At 37.1% G+C, this 20505-nt stretch overlaps 1 protein-coding gene across 2 annotated transcripts in view; it reads right to left on the minus strand.

Moving 5' to 3' along the window:
• CDIN1 (CDAN1 interacting nuclease 1) overlaps positions 1–20505 on the minus strand; it is a 273110-nt gene that overhangs the window by 142413 nt on the left and 110192 nt on the right. For both annotated transcript variants that reach the window (XM_044230223.1, XM_044230222.1), the window contains exon 10: positions 20348–20453. In XM_044230223.1, the coding sequence (XP_044086158.1) occupies positions 20348–20453 (106 nt within the window). The remainder of the gene's footprint in view (positions 1–20347; positions 20454–20505) is intronic.

Here is a 20505-nt window from a genome sequence, read left to right on the forward strand (position 1 = left end):
AAACTCTAGGTTTAAAACCCAGTATTTCCTACGATTACTAAATGGGCATCAGATTCAATCAGATGGGTGCTTTTTTGGCTCACTCAACACCAAAAACCAGGAAGATCTTTATTTTCCTTACTTCCTACTCCTTTCTCCAAAATTCTGACAACTGCACTGAGTCTCCTCTTGAATCACAACTGCCATGAGAACGGCAAAGGGGCTACCCTACGTGGCTGGGGAAACAAGGACTTGAAATTCAATGCCATTTCCACACTGGGCAAAGCAGATGGGTTGTCTGCGGGCTCCAGAGAAATCTATGAGAGTTTCCTAAGGTTTCCCCTCTCCATTCATACCATCCTTTGGAAAGAGTAAATTTATGTGAATAGGAAATATATTAATGGGGTTTAAAATTGAAGAGCTCCAACAAGGTATGTAGAGGAAACCCTCACTCCCATCCTTCCCATGGTTTACTAAGACCCCTTGCACACACAGTCCATGTTCCAAGCTTTATATTTATCCTTCTAGGGAAATTTCATGTAAATTTAAGCAAATTTGTGAATATGTTCTTGTTTCCTAGTTTTACAAATAGGTCCTTAGATGCACTGTTTTGAACTTTATTTTTTTATACTTAGAAATATACGACTATATAGCATTCTATTTTATGGAAGTACTGTATTTCATTTAGCTTGTCTTCTCCTAGTGATGGGTAGCTAGGTTACTTGAAGTCTCTAGCTAGTTTAAGTAATGCTTTGTGTAGACATTATAATACACGTATGCAAGAATACCCATAGGGTAAAATTCTAAGTGGGGAGTTGCTGAGTCCAAGTGTATGTATATATATTACTGATACTGATATATGTTGCAGAATTGCCCTCATAAAGGTTGTATTCATGCACAGTTCCATCAGTAATATATAAATCTATCTGTTTCCCCACATTCTCATCAACATGGAGTGCTTTTAAATTAGCTTTTTAGGTTTTATCAATCTTATGAATAAAAAGTGACATCATAAAAAATATATATATATAATTTTAAATAGATATCTAAGAGTTTAAAATTTCCAGCTGTAGCTTCTACAATAAAATCTATTTTTTTCCCCCAACCTCAAATTACAAAAGCAAAATTCCTGAAACCAAAGAAAGATCAAACTACAAGCGAGGAATAATTCCTCAGAGGTAACCCATAGAGGATTTCCACAATTGGTTTTATTCTTCTCAATTGTTATTTTGAATCCAGGAAATGAAGAGAAAGAAAGTCTATCATCCCAAACTTTTATAAATAGCACAACTGTGAGCTGAGATCAATGTGAGGAGCCCTAAAGACAGCAAGTTTAAGATGTTTTCGCCATATTTGTTTCTGACCATTATGTCTCTGCTGTTTCAAACGCTCTTCAATTCGAAAGTATGTAAAAATTGCCCATGTCCATATTTTGAGGTTTACTTAAAACCTTAAACACAATTCTGGTGATTTTAGCATGTTTCACCATTTTGGATGAGGCAGACCAAAAATAAGTGTGTCATTAACAACAACAAAAAAAAGATACTTACAGCTGGAGCTATTGATAGCACTTCTTCTCATTCCACTGATGAAGAGCTACCCTCAGGAATGGCTAATAGAAATCCAATTTACAAGGCCCTGCTCATTTGACTGCCTTTCAAGATGCACAGGATTGGTAACCCTTTAGACTTGCAAACAGATGTCTGCTCTTCCAGGGCAGAACGATTTTAATGTGGTTCCTGGGAAGTCATCAAGGCTAGGTCACCTTGAAGATGTGGATAGTAGGGTTAGGGGTGGGGAAAGCCTACTTGGTAGGTAGAGGATCTGTTTCCTGCCAATTTTCCTTGGCTGCTTTTTAATCCCAGTGAAACACCCTTGTTGATAAACTTTTAATAGAGTAGTGTATGACAAACAACACAACACAATTTAAAGCCATACTGGGGGAAGAACTACTTTTGCATTAAGAGAATGATTGAGTAGTTTTGGTGCCACCAGCTGAAATGATAGGTAGGCAGAAGTCTCCCCTTCTGGTAGGACCATCTTCCTCTCAAAATGATGGGCACATCAAAATCACGTGATCACTGTACACCTACATCACCTGTGCTTCTTTGTCTAGAAATCCTATGCCACAGTAAATGTGCCACTGATATTAGGCCAGCAAGGACAGTCATTCCATTTTACACAACTGAGCCGCATCCACCATTTCATATGACTGAGTTGCATCCATATGTTCACCAGGGTTGACTTTTTGCCAGCTGCAGTAACTATTATATGCCCTACTTATAATGGGGATGTCCACCTTTGTAAGTTTGTACTGGCTTCTCACAGAGGGAATTACAGGTTGACTATTTCAGAGAGCGTAACACTCAATATATTAAGAGATATTTATAGAATAACAAAAATCTTTCACCTTTTGGCCCTTTTATGAAAAATTTACTGAATGCCCAATATATTTAATATTCAGTAGCATGTGAGAATAATTTTTATGCAACTCTGATAGTTAGAAAGATAGATAACTCAATTATTAGATCATCTATCAAAATATTCAGATGTATAAGAGGCTACTAAAAAGATTGATGACTGAGAAAGTCCACTGATTCTCTAGCCATCATATTCATGCATTTGGCCAGACAACATTTTTCGCTGCCTTCACAAGCAAGCTTCATTACCCATCACTCCACTGAAAAGAGTTTATTATGAGGCTGCCATCTTGGCAAGACTATTATTTAGATGATAAATGCTGAGGGGGAAAAAAGTGTGTCTACTTTTTTTTTTTTTTTTAAGAAAAAAGATGAGCTTTTCTGACAGATAAAACAAACAGCATCTACATTTCTAATTAACTTAAATTTGGCAGATACAAATATAGGTCAGTTAAAGCTATGATGTTATCTTCTGTCTGAATTTTACCCTTAATTTGTAAAATGTAAATTAACTAATTAGAAGAAAAACAGCATGATTAGTGACAAAATGCTTCAGCTGGGTCTTTGCTTCCTGACATTTATGATCAACTATAATGAATTATTGCTTTTTAAAATAATTGATAGCATATATATATATTTTCTTACCACAGTACAAGATATTTTACTAAGAATGTATAAAAAGAAGGCCAGGAACCTGGCAAAACAACAGAACTTTGTAGTGTACTTTCTGGGGAAAAGATGCATATAGAATGCCATAATATTAGAAGAAACTGGATTAATTTATGCCTGTGTATGTACCTAAGGGTGAATTTGGAGGAAAGAAGTATGTAGAGATTAAGTCACTAATAAGCCCAGTAAAAAGACTGTCAAAACTTAACCCTTTCCCTGTTATCTCAAGTGGATTTGCTGTGTACTCAAGCAATAGTGAGAGTGGTGCATGTGTGTGCACGTGTGCGCGTGTGTGGATCTGCACGCCAGATTAGGGGTTAAAATGTTACTCGGAGAATGGTTAGAAAAGAGAAAAGGATTTGGCTACTTGAGTTTCAGCAGGAAAACCTGTCATTGTTAAGTAGGATTAATCTATGTAATAGTTAAGGAAAAAGAGGTTTTCAACTATTCCTATGTAGATAAAGACTACACAATGAGAAATACATCCACAATGTCAGATATAGGTGTCAATGAAAAATTACATAAAATTCTGAAAGGTCGGGCCTGTGGAGGTGGCCCCGCTTTCGAGTATGGCATGGGTGTGACCAGGCCCTGGGCAGGCAGAGTGGGATCAGGGCTGTCAGTCCTTATAGCACACAAACTTAGAGATCTAATCTGAATTAGGAATACCAGGAAATTGGAGCTGAAGCTTGTGGAATCCTAGAAAGGAGCTAAACATACTTTGTCAGTACTGGGCATTGGTTTCCAGTGACATAACAACATCTGAAAGGGCAGAGAAAATAGAGAAATAATTCAAACAAAGACATATAGTGATGTCCAGGGTGCTACTGGAGAGTTCAGGTACTGTGCAAAATAGGTGAATAGTTAAACAACTAACTACTGCAAAAATTCAATCCTGATTTTAGGTTACGTCACTAAAATATTTACTTTGGACAAGTGTACCTTAATTTCATTTAGCAGACAGTTATCACATTTGGAAACAATTTGAAGAAAATACCGGAATATTCCTTTTTTTCCAATATTATGACAAATACATAAAACCTTCCACAATTTGCAGAGTGCAGTTTAAATGCTAGGAGAATATTGTCAGACTTATTTTATATTTACTAGTTGTGGAGAGGGCAAGAAAATCTTTCTAAATAGCTACTCTTGATGAAAAGCATTTAGCTTACTACTTTCTCTATTTTAGAAATTCATGAATGGTAAACATTTTTTCTTTCGTCCTCATCCCCACACTGCTGTAATAGGGCATTAGGAAATAATATGGGTTACTAGTCAAAGTTCCACTTCACAGTAGATAAATCTAACACAGAACATATTTATACAAGACAGAAAATTCTCTTGACAGCTCTCTGGTCTTCACCTAACTCTTCAACCTCTTAACACATGATATTACCTATAAGATGACTACTTCAAAAGCTCCCTAAGATTTACTTTCATGTACATTAATTTTGCACTTTGGAGGTAATCCTCAAACATCCAAACTCCAATAAATTGTTTCTATCACAAAGATAAAGAAAGACTGCAAAATATATTACAGCATAAAGACTTCCTCATTTGTTTCATTTTTCTATTTCGAGGATTAACAATTTCCACTCACATGTATCATTCTGAAAGATGAATTTAATTTCTTTTAATTAAAAGCATTAATAGCTCCCACAAAGATTTTTGGCTTGATGATCACTGGAGAAAAAAAAAGGACTAGAGAAACTTAAAAAGCAATCATTTAAGTTTACTTAAATTTTTAAATATTTCTGTGTTGAAGGCAGCATTTGGTGTTCATCTGCAAAGGAGGAGAAAGGCAGGAAGAGCAATGCAGTGAGTGTCAGGTACCCTGACCGAACCTGGGTCCCTCAGTACCACAGGAAGGTCAGATCCTTTCAGGGTTGTACTGGTGTGTCAGAATACGTCAACAAACATCACACCGCGGGAAGGAGAATGACCTTTCAGTCTTTACTTTTGGGCTGCCGATGGAGCTTTGGACAGAGGGTATGCATGAATGGTTTTCCAAGCTCCTTGGCAAATGCAACTCCCAAAAGTCTTCTTTCAAGTGTGATTGTTAAAAGCCCTAGGTTTTTACATTTTGGTACAACTTTCTAAATCCATATAACTCATGATGGAAAGTGATGTCAGGTTAACCATCAATATTCCACATAATCAGATTCAATGCAACTAGACTAAGATTACTGTACAACGGTTAAATGTAAGAGATGATGGTTGAGAGTCAATAAATGTAGGAACAATTTTATTCACTCTAACAGTAATTCACTCTAGCAGTAACTTATTGTTCATCAGTTCTCTCAAATTAGTTGGTTTCTTTCTCTCTCTGTTCATAAAAAAGGGCATTTCTCTACACTCCTCCATGAAGACCCACTTTGCTTATTTACTGTGGATGATCCCTGAATCCTACCTATCTCTGAGCCATCACTCGAACTCCTATTCTATAACCCAGTGGTCTTTGGAAATCTCTAAACATCACAACTGAAGTTATCACTAACCTGCATTATTTTCCACTCTCAATTCTTTAACAGCATAATTATTCTCTCTGCATCACCAATATCAACACCTTAAAGCTGTCAGTGTACCACACGTCCCAACACAGCCACATTTAGTTCCTTCACAAATTCTGTAAATTCTCTTTGTCTTCTCTGTAATTCTGTATAATCTTCTTCCATTCCCACCCACCGTTATGAATTGGGAATTGATGGATTATTTCAATACAGACAACGGTGTGAGCAATTTTGTTTCTATCCCCAACTTCTGGCTTCTGTCTGCTCGAAGCAACGTTACCAGAACATCCATCTTAAAGTTAGGTCCTAATTATGCTACTTTCCTATCAAAAAATCTCCCCTTGCTTTCTGGCTCTATGACCGTGATCTGGGCACTTAAACTCTCTATGCCTCACCTTTCTCATGTGAAATGGGGATAAAATACCAGTATCTACCTCATAGGATTCTTATGTGGATCAAAGAGGATGGTACACAGAAGTGCTTAAGCCAGTGCTTAAGCACTGGCTGGTGCTCAGTGCTAGCTATTTTTGTCATCCATGTACATGTTTTGTTTCCCAATTAGACTGAATTAAACTCTTTGAATGCAAGATGAAAATTTGCTTATCTTTGCATGCTCTGAATGCATAATATGCTATCCCTACATCAAGGAACTCAATACATTTCTATTGAACTTAGTCATATATCTATGCTACTACTGATGGACCATTTTGCTAGAACATGTTGCATTAGGAATATGTAGTAGTAAAGATATTCATTTTACATTAAAATAATGAAAGGCAGCTGGAGCTGATCAAAATTTTGGTCTAGTGCCGAGTCAATATGGTTTTACACCTGACCTACGCTCACAACCATTTGACTTCACTTTTACCACTTTATAATTAATATAGAACACTCTGCAAGTGTTATAGCTGAAGCGGTCTGGGATGACTATGATAGACTCACATCTACATAAGTTGATGAGCTTTATGAATTAAAAAAACCTCTTTTTGCTAAATAAAGGAATTTTGCATTAATTTTGAATTTATGATCACTTGGAATGAGCTATCAGGGATGCTATAGGACTAAATTTAAAATGTGTAGGTGGTGGTGGTTAGTAAAGCTGCCAGTGATAAAGGGAAGAAAATGGTAAAGAGGAAAATATAAGGAGAAGTAGGAAGGGGTTAACAGGATTGTTAACCTTGCTGGCAGAATCCCTGTAAGAAAATAAGGATGAACAAAATGGTAAAACATCTTGATGTTAGCGATTCAGGTAGGAATGAGAGTAAAACAAGAGAATGGAATACATAAATCATAAGTAGACTAAGAATATAAAGGAGAGAACAAGAAAACAGAAGAGAATCTAATTTGCTTGTGTTAAATGGAATAACTGGATAAATGGAATTCATAGTAGGGGTTTAGTTTTTATGAGAGCATGACTTTCAGGGTCAATTAGAAATGAGAAGGAAAGGAAGTTTACCATTGTTGTTATGTGTCCACACAGGTTTTTGTTTTATGAGAAGAAGAGTATGAGACATGCAAATTGTATTCATGGCTCATTTTCCATACTCTACACATATGAGAGGAGAATGAGCAAGGGCAAACTAGGGCAACACAGCCTCATCACCTGTAAGTCACCCAACCCAAGAGATTCTTGAATGATACCAAATACCACAAGATGCTCAGAAATGAGAAAATGTGTCTCTTAAATGTAGAGGCAGAGAAAAGCCATAAATTCCATGAACAAGGCTCTGTCTCACCAAAACACAGCCAGCTTTATATCAGTCCAAGTGGCAGCAGAAGCCCTTGGTCAATGCTAATGAAAGATGACTGAAGAAAGCTGCCTTCTAACAACCATACACTTATTATCCAATCTTTGGCCTTGACCATACCAAAGCCTTTCCCTTTGCTGGGCAAAACATAGTAACTGAAATTCCCATTGCAACTGTAAGGATCCTGGGAGAAAGAGACCTAGAGACAGAGAGAGAGAGAGATCAAAAGGAAGAAACCTGAAGATTTACACAATCCTCTCGCATATTCTATTCATAGTTGATGCTTAAGAAAATTTGTGTATAGTAACAATGAAATCTATAACTTAAATAGCAAATACACTTTAAGGTTTACACTGAATAAGACAAATTGTTTATAATGTGATGAACTATGTGTTAAAAACCATAATTGAGAGACATCTACTTGGAGCCAAGATGAGGTAACAGGGACTGGATTTATCCTCCTGCTGGAAATAAATGAACAAATGGAATAGATGATGACAGATGATGAGAGAAATGAGGAACAATGATCTCTGAGTGATGGGAAAAAAAAGGCTGGCCCCCAACTCACTTCTTGGAGAGAATTTTCAGGCTGCAGTGTGAAGACAAAGAACCTAGGTGAGGCTCAGTGGGTCTCTCTGATTTGAAGAAAAAGAGTTGGAAGGATGGGAAGACCAGGCAGTCAGAATCTGTAGGACAGAATACCAGAAGAAAGCTGCATAGAGAGAGAATTCCAAAGAGTATCTGTAGGTCTTCCTTGAGTATATGACAGAATATTGATCAGTACATGTATGACTTAAACATTAATTGATCAATTTGACCGAATTGCCAATTATAGCACAGTCTACTTATAATAGCAGAACAAACTTTCTTTTCAAGTGCACATGGAACACTTACCAAGATAGCTGTAGTCTAGGCCATAAAAGAACTCTAAATAAATTTTTAAAGGATGCAAATTTGTTTTTGACCTCAATGGAATTAAATTAGAAATGGATAATAAGAAGACAATGTGAAAATTTTCAAGTATTTGGGAACAAAATGCCCTAAATACATCTACATGGTCTGTGAATTAATGAAGAAATGAAAAGAAAAATTAGAAAGTATTTGGAACAAAATAAATATGAAACCCTACATAAAAAATTTTGTGGAATACAGCCACTATAGTTCTTTGAGGTAAATTTACAGCAATAAATTACCTATCTCAGAAAAACAGAATGGTTTTGAATCTATAACTTCAGCCTTCTCCCTTAGGAAACTAGAAAAAGAAGAGAAAGTGAAAGTGAAACTAAACAAAAGGAAAAAAATATACAGATTACATTAGAAATCAATGAAAGAAAAGAAAGAAAAATAGCAACAGTCAATACAACTAAAAATTGGTTCTTTTAGAAGACCATAAAACTGATAAACCTCCAGGCAGACTGACTGATCTGGTAAGAAGCTACAGTTATCAATATCAGGAATGAAAAAGTTGACATTACTACAGACATATTCTACTGCTATTAGAAGAAAAAGGGGATATTCTGAGGACGCTTATCTCAATACATCTCTCAATTTAGATGAACAAACTTTTTGAAAGATACAAAGTACTAAAGTCCACAAAAAAACCCCCAAAATAAAAACAAAAACCAACCTGAATCATCCTTACATCTATTAAACAAGTCAATTTTCTAGTTAAAAACCTTCCAACAACAACAAAAATAGGCACAGATGTTTGACTAGAAAATTCTACCTAATAAGAAATATAAACAAATCTGCACAAACTTTTCCAGAAAATTGAATAGGAAGGGAAACCTCCTAACTCATACTATGAGCCAGCATTACTCTAATACCAGACAAAGACTTAGCAGGAAAAATAAACCACAGATAAGTATCACTCATAAATGTAAAAGAAAAAGTTCTTAATACATCTTCAACAAATCAAATCCAATGAAATATAAAAAAGATACTTTTTCATGACCAAGTGGAATTTATCCAGGAATGCAAGGTTGGTGTAACATTCAGGACTTGATCACTATAATTCACCATTTTAACCTATTAATAATAAAAAAAAAGATACTGCCCATTTGACCATCTTAATTGACACAGAAAAGCACTTGACAAAATCCAACATCCATTTTTGATAAAAATCTCTCAGCAAGCTAGGAATGGTAAGGAGTTTCCTTGACCTGATATAGAACATCTACAAAAACTGATAGCTAATGTTATTTTTAATGTGAAAGACTGGATGCTTTTCCCCTCAGAAAGGTGATGTATGTTGTTCACCACTATTTATACCCTTGTATAGGAGATTCTAGCCAGTGCAGTTAAGAAAGAAAAAAAAAAGGCATCCAAATTGGAAAAAAAAAAAAAAAAGTGAAACTGTCTTTATTTACAAGTGATATGGATGTCTACACAGAAAATCCTATGGCATCTACCAAAAGAGTAAAGTATTAAAATGAGTTTTACAGAGTTATAGGGTGTAAATCAACATAAAAAATCAACTGTATTCCTCTGTAGTAACAATGAACAATTGGAGATTAAAACAAAAACTATCACTTCTTTTTTATTTTTATTTATTTATTTATTTTGAGAGAGAGCACACACATGTTGTGCATGAGTAGGGGCGAGCTGCAGAGGGAGAGAGAGAATCTTGAGCAGGCTCCACACAGCATGAAGCCCAATGTGGGGCTTGATCTCACAGCCCTGAGATCATGACCTGAGCTAAAACCAAGAGTCAGATGCTTAACTGACTGAGCCACCCAGGCACCCCCAAGACTATCACTTCTAAAAGAATCAAGCAATATAAAACACATAGGGATCAATCTAATGAAAATGTGAGAGATTTGTACACTGAAACCTATCGGGCATTTTTATGACAAATATTAAAAGACCTAAATAAATGGAGAGATACTCTGATCACGGGTCAGAAGACTCAATATTGTTAAGATATCAATTATTATCAAATTGACCTACAAATTCAATGTAATCCCTATCAGAATCCCAATAGACTTTTTTGGGATGAATTTATAAGATGATTCTAAAATTTATATAGTAATGCAAAGGGCCTAGCACAGACAAAAACCACTTTGAAAAAAAAAATAAAAAGTTCGAGAATTTATATAGTTTCTAAAAATATAGCTATAGTGATCAAGATGGTAGAGAACTGGTATAGACAAATTGATCAATGGAACAAAATAGAGAATTCAGAAAAAGGCCTACACGTAAATGATCAATTGATTTTTGACAAGTGTGCAAAGGCTATTTAGTTGTCTTTACAACAAATGGTTCTGAAACAACTGCATATCCATTTGCTAGAAAATGAGCTTTGATCCACATATCGTACCATTTATAAAAATTAACTGAAAATGGATGCTAGACTTAAATGTAAATCTAAAATAAATCTTTTTTTTTTTTTTTTAAGATTTTACTTATTTATTTGATAAAGAGAGAGAAAGCAAGAGCACACAAGCAGGAGGAGCAGAGGGAGGGGGAAGAAGCAGACTCCCTGCTGAGGAGGTAGCCTGATACGGGACTCTATCTAGGGCCTTGGGATCATGACCTGAGCTGAAGGCAGACCGTTAACTGACTGAGCCAACCAGGTACCCTAAAATAAATTTTCTAGGAAAAAAGGGGGAATCTTTATGATTTTTTTTAAAGATTTTTTTCAATTTTAAGTAATCTCTACACCCAACACGGAGCTTGAACTCACAACCCCAAGATCAAGAGTCACATCTTTCACTCACTGAGCCAGCCAGGTGCCTCTGCGATTTCTTTAGATCTTTTAATCTTTAAGATTTCCTAGATGTGACATCAAAGGCATAATCCATAAAAGAAAACTAGGTAAATTACACTTTATTAAAATTAAATTGTTCAGAGAATGAAAAGACAAGCAACAGACTGGGAGACAATATTTCACATTTGATCACATGTCTGATAAAAGACTTCTACCTGGAATATTTTTTTTTTTTAAAACTTCCAAAACATAATATGGAAAGAACTCAAAAAATGAGCCAAAGACTTGAACAGTCACTTCTCCAAAGAAGAGAGGTAGCAAACAAGCATGTAAAAAGATTCTCAATGCCAATTGTCATTATAGAAATGGAAATTAAAATCACACCGAGACACTACTACACAACTCTTAGATAGCCTAAAGTTAAAAAGACAGAACATACCCGGTGGTGGGGAACACCTGAAACTATCAAACTGCTGGTGGGAATGTAAAATGGTATAGCCACTTTGGTAAAAGGTTTAATCATTTTGCAGAAAGGTCAACATACATTTATTGTTACGTCCCAACCATTTCATTCCGAAGTATTTCGCTAAGAGAAATGAAGCCATATTTTTACATAACTATTTAAAGGAGCTTTATTGCTAATAGCAAGAACTAGAAACAACCTAAATGTCAATTAGTAGGTGAACAGATAAACAAATAATGGTATAGCTATAGCAAATAACAAACAAAAAACCAAATGCAAAACAAAATAATACAAAAAATAAAGAGCAAGCCAAAGTACATGCATTATGATTTCATTTGCAGAACTGAATCTATAGTGAAGAAAGCCAATTAATGGTTGCCTGGGTACAGAGAGAAGTGAAGAGACTGAGAGGAAGGTCTCTAAGGAGGCACAAGAACTTTAGGGGTGGTAGGTATGTATGTTCAATATCAGTATCAATATGATAATTTTTTAAGTTTATATAAACATGTGTCAAAACTTGTCAAATTGTATAAGTATATGCAGTTTATTGTGTCAATTACACCTCAAATAATAGTTTTAAAAATAGCCTTATTATTAAAACAGACTTGCTTTTTATGTGCAACCAACTGCAATTCAGAACAAAAAAAAAAAAAAAAGAAGTCCATTTAAAATTAAACATTTCTTAACAAATGTTCCAGGTCCAGTTCTCTTCTGAATTCAGACCAATCTTCAGACAGTTCAGTCAGAATTTGTGAATGCGAGCCATATACAAAAGACTTCTCTAATTCTATGGATTTCAAATCCAACAATTCAGGGGTTATTATATTCTGGGTATACTGGTATATATGACAGGCTTTTATAATAATCCTACAGACACATATTTTGAACATAGAATAAGGGCTCTTGAGAAAGCAAGAAGGAATACCTGGCCCATTTTTGCTAACTTTATGGAGGTAAATATCTAAACATGTGCTGAAGAGATTTTAAATCCGCTCCGTGAACTCGTTAACAGAGTAAAGTGGCCGCTTAAAACAGATTTCTCACCACGGCTGACATGCAACTGCCTGGTGGGACAGAAGGCATACAGGTGTGAATTCAGAGGGAAATCTAGGTTCAGGTCCCATCCCTGCAATTTATGGCCCCAGGCTTTACTATCAGCCCCCTCCATAACAGAGGTTGGGTCTCTACCACCTGTCATAATGCTTGTTGATCTGAATTTTTATTCCTTAATAAGGCTTTAATCCTCTCATCAACGCTCTGTTTGAAAACAGAAAGGCTACAAACACAAGGGCTGTTGGGCAAATACCTAGCCAAGGCTAGGTAAAGAAGAAGTTGACGTCAGTACTGCACGTAGATTGGCATGATCACCTAAGGTTTTCAAAAGAAAAGAAAAACTCCCAAGGTCCAGGCTCCACCCAACATCAATTAAATCAGTTCCCCAGGGAAAAGACCCATATTAGTATTTTTAAAATGCCCCACATGTGATTTCAATACATGGTGAAGTTTGAGAATCACTGACCTACACCCCCGCACCATTTTAGCATCAGTTTCAATCTGATCTCCAGTATTCTAGAATGAGTCTCAGAAATGGATTCTGTATTCTTGGGCTCCTAACTCTATCCACTTCCTATTGGCAGAATATCTATTATTCTTCCCTCACTCTCTCTGCATGATCATCATGGCTGTGTTTCCATCTTCAGAATCATTGCCCAAGCATTTGCTTGTTAGTTTGGTGTAAGGCAACTTTTCTGAAGCATATGGGACCCATTAATTCTATCACAGTGGGTCAGCAGAAGAGTCATCCTTTCAACAATTCTTTGATCCCCTGATTTTGGAAAACTGGTCAATACACTCTCTATTCCCCCCACTCTCCCAAATTTTGTGCATGCCTGAAGACTAATCAGATATCATTCTGAGAAACTACAATTCATTAATATTTCTTTGTATGTCTATTTGCTTTCTCTTTAGTCCTTCAACCCATTCCAGTTATTTAACAACTGTCTCTTTTTTTTAAAAAATATTTTATTTATTTATTTGACAGAGAGAGATCTCAAGTAGACGGAGAGGCAGGCAGAGAGAGAGAGAGAGAGAGAGAGGGAAGCAGGCTCCCTGCTGAGCAGAGAGCCTGATGCGGGACTCGATCCCAGGACCCTGAGATCATGACCTGAGCTGAAGGCAGTGGCTTAACCCACTGAGCCACCTGTCTCTTTATTGCAAATATCACTTAACATAAGGAACATTTCTATTCCTTATTCAGTTCTGGATTTAAAGTCAACGTGGAAAATAATTAACAACAACAGTCAATATGAGTTCCTTGGTGGGGAAAACTCTTGCATTTCTCATTGCAGATGCAGAAAAAAAATGTTATAAGAATTCATTTTTTTTTTTTTTAAAGATTTCATCTATTTATCTGACAGAGATCTCAAGCAGGCAGACAGGCAGACAGAGGGAGGGGTGGGGAAGCAGGCTCCCCACTGAGCAGAGAGGCCGATGTAGGACTCCGATCCCAGGACCCTGAGATCATGACCTGAGCTGAAGGCAGAGGCCCTACATCCTGAGCCACCCAGGCACCCCGAAAAATCATTCTTATAAAAGTACTACAGACACAGCAGACAGTTCCTTCATCCTTTTCAAATATTTCGAGGTTATTCCAGCTAATAACAGTGTCCAGTATTTGACTGGAACAACGGAACATCAATATCTAAAAACCATCTCCACTCTAAGAGATGGAAAAGCAAATTATTATATTTTACCTTTAAAGAAGTCCTCTCCAGTACATTTGCTAATTATTAGTCAATCTGTCTCTTGTTGTTGCTGATGACTACTTGTTAGTATACCGGAGCAGAGCCTTCTGAGGCTGTTGTAATTGAAGGTTTGCAAGAGCTTCTATGCTGAGGCACATACTCCCAACTTAAGACAGATGTGATCAGCCTTGTTTTTAACAGGACTGAAATAACTAGAAATCTGTGATTTGGCTAATTGCAGGCTTCCAGGAAGTATCTTAATACAGGAAAAACTTTGGCCATCCTCTGAAAAAAATACCTTCTTTGACTCTAACTAGTAGGCAGCCCCATTCTAAATGCCTCACCTCTCAAGGCAGTACAGACCAGAGAAAGCAATTGCTAAACCATTGAGTAAATAACCAATCTTTAAAATATACTTAGAGGTAAGAACTTAAGTCAAATCAATTCTTGTGGCAGAAGGAATCAGCTTAGCGTTGCCTCTAGGAGAGTAGACTCTCTGGAGCCAAAGGTTCAAAATTCTGACATATGGAGCTCAGCTCTTAATCTTTTCAGTGATACATAAATATGATCAAGACCATATTTCCTCTGGTGCTCATTTCCCCTCAGATCCTAACACCAGTACAAAAAATGACTTTGGAAGATACATGTATTTGCTTCCTTTGATTCTGCTATTTAGAATGATTCAAGAGAGACTCATGACCTGGCCCAAAACTTGAGAGGATTCTGCTCTGGACCCTTCGGGCTGTATCCTAACCCATGGGGTGAGGATTCTGCAGGACCAAGGGGACATCCCACTTGCTGTATATTCCCCCAATCCCTATCTAGGCTACACTCCATGGAGCAGGGACCTTAGAACTGATCACCTACGGCCCCTCCACCAGCCAGGTATTTTACCAGCTTTTGGGCATTTGATGATAGATAAAACATGTAGATAAGATGAAACTCAGTATTAACTGGAGGAAGGTGACAAGTAAATAAGAAATTACAATATTTGACACATGTTATGAAATTACTAGCAGAACACAGGAGTGGGTACCAAACTCAAGCTTGGAATGCAGGAAGGTTTCCCAAAGGGATGTCAGCCAAGCTGAGTAGTCCAGGAGGACTTATCTGGCCAAGAAGGTAAATAAAAATGTCTACTCAGAAGACCTCTAAATTCCATCAGACAGGGATATACAGAAGAAAGAGACACAGGGGAACTAATATTTGTTGACTGCCAGGCACTTTGAAAGAGCTTTACGTGTTTTAAATAACTAATCTTCGTGACCATGTGGTCAAGAAGGTATGACTGACACCATTTTATGGGAGAAAACAAAGATCTGGGGAGGTAAAGTAAGTTGTTCCTGGTCATGGGACTGGAAAGTGGCAAGAACAGGAGAGAACAGGAGAGATTCCCTCCTTTGTTTCAAGGATCACTAAAACAGGAAATCACGTTGAAACCGAACTTGGCCTTGTGCTTGGCAGTCAGTTAGTGTCGATCCTCTCTGAGAGAAGTAAAGAGGTGTATCTACAAACTGCCCTTCAGCTTCTCATGGAGGCCAGCGTGTGCCCAGAATGGCAGCTGGCAGGGCTGACCGTGCAGCTGAGATATCCACATTTGTGACCAGTAGTTGTCGGGCACTGTGCGAATGCTGCCTAGCTGCTTGTGGAGTTTTGCTCTTTAGGGTCACTTAATATTTTCCTTCAAATAGACCCACCTTATCTCCAAACACTGGAAGTGAGCACAGCATGTCTGCTCCTACTTCTCTCAAAGGCCACATGTACGTACAGAACCCATGTATGAAACTTGGCCTCAGATTATAGAATTGCTTTTTTCTTTTTCTGTCACCCTCAGATATGAAAATATACTTACTAATATAGGTCAAATTGTCAAAGAACTAACATTTTGGTTAAAGAAGTCGAATGAGAAGGCTTCTGGGGTGTTGATTGTACAAGGAAATATGGTTTCTATACCATTTGTATTTATAGCTTTATGTAAATATGGGATATATAAATACATATATATCTAAATATATAAGTTTTTTCTTTACAATCATATATAGAGCCTTATATAATTTGGGGCTATGTTATGGTCCAAGTGCTGCTTCTCAGAAGTACTCTTTATTTCCTTTAACTCCACATAAATAGAGACTGTAGAGATCTGAGGCACTCTTTGATCAAAGTTCATACCCAGGATAGGGACTTGCACACTGGAAAGGCAGCTTAATGTTCTGTACTCAAAGACTTTGACTTCAGGAAAGGTGATGGCATTGCAAAATGTAAATTGTTCTGAGGTTAATTAATCCAGGGAAAATTCTTGATGCTTTGATTACAAAGGACTGAGGGGCATACTGCATATAGTAATTAACAATAGCAACATAAAGCTCTTTAATAGAGGCTTGTATTCAAACAAATTGTTGCTTATATCAGTGTTTATTCTTTCATTCAGATAGGGATAAATATTATGAAGAAAAGTCCAACCCAGTGAGGAGGGAGAGATGACTGAGGTGAGGCCATTTAGACTGGGTGGTCATGGAAGGTATCCCTGAGGAGGGAAATTTGAGTAGACATCTGAATGATATGAGGAGCTCACCATATGGAGACCCAAATGAAGAAAACTCCAAGTAGAAGAATTAGCCAGAGTAAGAGTTCTGAAGTAGAAATAAGCAGTGTAGATTTAAGGAAGTCCCAGAAAGCCAGTGTGGCTACAGAAGTATAAGAGAGAGAGAGAGAGAGGGAGCCTTAGTCGAAGGGGCGGGGAGGAGGGGAGGAGACAAGTGTGCAGACAAGTAGGGGTAGAGGAGAGCCAGATCATGCACGGCTCTGAATGGCATAAGAAAGAGTTTGGATTTTATTTGAATTGTGATGGGAAGTCACTGAGGGGTTTTGAGCAGGAAGTGACATAATCTGATTTGTATTTCCCAAGAGTCACTCTGGCCAGGGTATGAAAAACAGACCACAGGAGTGTAAAGGTTAATGTCTGGAGATCAGTTCGGGAGCTACAGCAACAGTTTAAGAGATGATGACAGACAGTGAGGTGATGGCAGCTAAGAAGGGGATACTGAGGCATGATTTGAATTATGACAAAGATGGAGCTGAAAGGACTTTCTTGTAGGTTGGTGATAGGTTTGGGTTTTTGGGTTGAGTATTTGGGCAAATGGTGGCACTGTTAGATGAGGTTGGGAGGAACTGGGGGGGCCCCCAAGCCTGGGGAGGAAAATCAAGGGTTTAGTGTAGATATGTTAGGTCTCAGATACCTATTGGATATCCAAGAGGAGGTACTGAATGGACAGTTGTATAAACAAATTTGTACTCAGCGGAAATATTAGGGCTGGCAGCAAAAATTAGGAGTTACTATTATAGAGATGGTATAAAAACCATAGTCTCCAATGAAATCTCCAAAAGAGACCCCTGCAAGTGAAAGAGGATAGCAAAGGGAAGTAGGCTGAGCACTGAGTTCCAGGGCTCAGCTCCAGTGTAGAGCCGAGAGGAGGAAAAGCCAGCAAAGCAAACTGAATATGCTGCTAGGATGGCAGGAAGCAACCCAGAAGAGTATCTCTCAGAATTCAAGAAAAGATGTTTTAATAAAGATGTAGGGTATGATCAACTTTGTCAAAGATGCTGAAAGGAAGAGTAAGAATATCCACTTATACAAAAAAAAAGGAAACTGTTGTAGAAACATTAAACTAAAAATTAAGGGCTCTGTAGTTACTTATGTGAGAAAATGGGTTTTTATAAGGTCATGATTCTACAAATATTAATTGAACAGTCTTAATTGTAAAATCCAGCATTTAATCTAAAAATAGTATGACAATTTGATAACAGTATTTATGACAACTAGAAACTTATCACACAAATAAAGTAATTAGCCCAAATGCCAACCAGCCAACAGCTTCCTTGAATGGCTACCTATAGGTGGGAGAGATGAGTTCCTCCAGTCTGAACAATTTCAGCAACTACTTTGTGAGTTGTGTTGAGGCAAAATATGAAGAGTAGGATACCATACATTCATAAGTAGGCTAAGTTCTCCTGTCAAAATGTCCTATCGTTGGTAAGTCCATATCACTATTATAATCAAAATTTCATCTCCAAGTAAATGCCTCCATGTGCCATTTTGAATATCACCACTACTTCCATTTCTTGGCCTGTCTGCAGACATTTGGTAAAACTACTGAATTCTGTATAGAGTATTTCTTCCTTGGATGATCTGGAGCATTCAAAATCCAGGCTGACTTTCCCTTATTGTGCAATATACCCTGAATGAACCATGTGCAAGGTCTGGTACATATTCAAAGAACATGGTTAGGGAATGTAAACCAATAGTCATGTAAGTAAACACATTAGAAAAAGTAACACACAACAAAATAATCTAGAATTCAGTCCAAAGGAAACTGTATTAAATTATCCCTTGCTAAGTCTCCCTCCAGCTGGGTCAATAATGCATAGGGGTCCCATGACTGACTAGAGTAGTCAGCCTCTAAAATAGTGAGGGCTAAGCATATAGCAAGTACTCAATAAATAGTACAGTTGTTTTAGGAAAAAACAACAACAACCGTGATTTTAGAATTTTCAAGTAAGCTCTACTCTTTAGAATTCCATTTGTAATTGTCCCTTATAAAAGACTTCACCAGTACCAGAGTGGGGGCACTGTCTCTGTGCATAATGGTTTCGTTTATTAGTGGAGTTAAAAATGCTTTAGCAACCTAAACTTACACAATTTGATTTTCTTGTCATTGCTTTCCCTATACCATCAAAGATGATGCTTTCTTTACTATTTCAAACTCACAAAATTGCTAAAAATCTAAAATTCAATTTGCTACATTACTGCTAATTTGAATAATGTCTGAATAAAAGATAGGGAACGCTGAAGCAGCATTGATTTCTAAAACATTTTGCACTTTTCTCCTCCATCCCTGTAAAGTAAAGCTCGGATGCTACGCACAATTACACAAGAAAATCAAGAAAGCCATTACATTCAGCATTTTGTCATGATCATTGTTACCATGGCAAAAAGTGGGCTTAGTTTAGCACAGCTGCTACGGACGAGGTCTGCTGGCCTTTTGTAAAGCTAAGTAACAATATAATACCAAATTCTGTAGCCTGTGACTGTTTTTTTTTTTTTTGTTTGTTTGTTTTGTTTTGTTTTTGTCTTTTTGTTCTGTTTTGTTTTGTTCTGTTTTGTTTTTCTGCAGGATAAGACTATTGTGCACAGATGCTACTGTCTCATTGCTTAATGATCTGGGCCAGTGTCATCTTATTACTGTATTCTTACTGTTGGCCAGTGACTGAGGAACACAGTTAACCTAGAAAGGTTACCCCTTGCCCTACCTCCTATCCTAAGGGGAAAAAGTGCATGGTGTGAAAATGTGGCACTTCAATAATAGAAAAAGCCAAAATTTCAACAATTGTACTATAAATGCAAGGGAAAGTGCACGAGTTTGGGAGCGAGAAATACAAATGCATGCGGACTAACTGTATGGCACCTTATTTTCTTTCTGAGAATCAATTATCTTTAAAATGGGGGGGGAAAGGTAACTTCCTTGTGAGGATTAGCTGAGAGAATATGAAAGCCCAGGCACATGGTGGGAATTTGATAATAAAGCATCCTCCCCTCCAACCTTTTCCCTTAATTGATGAGATTTCCATGCCTTTAGACGCTGTTGACCGAAGTTGGTAGGTAAACTGTTTTTCTATTGGAAGGCAAATCGTTTTGATCTTTGATATCATTTGGATACTTCCCTCAGCTGAGGATATGATCTTTTTAAAGGTCTGAGAGTAAGCATAAATTTCACAGCCAAACAATAAAAAGTTAGTGTCAGTATCATAATAGGCACCCCACCTTATTATTCGTATTTTGAGCGCTACCAGTATTATCACTGTAAAATGGAAAATGAGAGAGAGTATATACTAATTTTGACCGTATGCAGAGATTTTTAGTTTTAAAAAATGAATCCACATTATGAAAGCAGAGAAGTTTAAATTATCCAAAATGAATACATTAATCAAGTCTCGGTATTCACCAGAAACAAAGACTACTAGCATTTTTACCAGCTAAACAAAATATTTTTTCTAATGAGATTTCAGCTGTGTATCGTTTATCTTAAGAGAAAAAGAATGGGACCTTACCTATTCCAGTAGCTCCAGAACTGGTCATGCAGGTAGGCCTGGTGGCTACATTCATCACCAAATGAGGCTTTGCTTTCAATCCAGTGAATTATGTGCCCTTCTACGGCTAAGGGACAAAGCATTACTAATACAGAGGAAAGAGAAGGGAAGATTGGAAA

Source organism: Neovison vison, chromosome 13 (assembly GCF_020171115.1).
Source record: "Neovison vison isolate M4711 chromosome 13, ASM_NN_V1, whole genome shotgun sequence".
Classification (NCBI taxonomy): Eukaryota; Metazoa; Chordata; class Mammalia; order Carnivora; family Mustelidae; genus Neogale; species Neogale vison.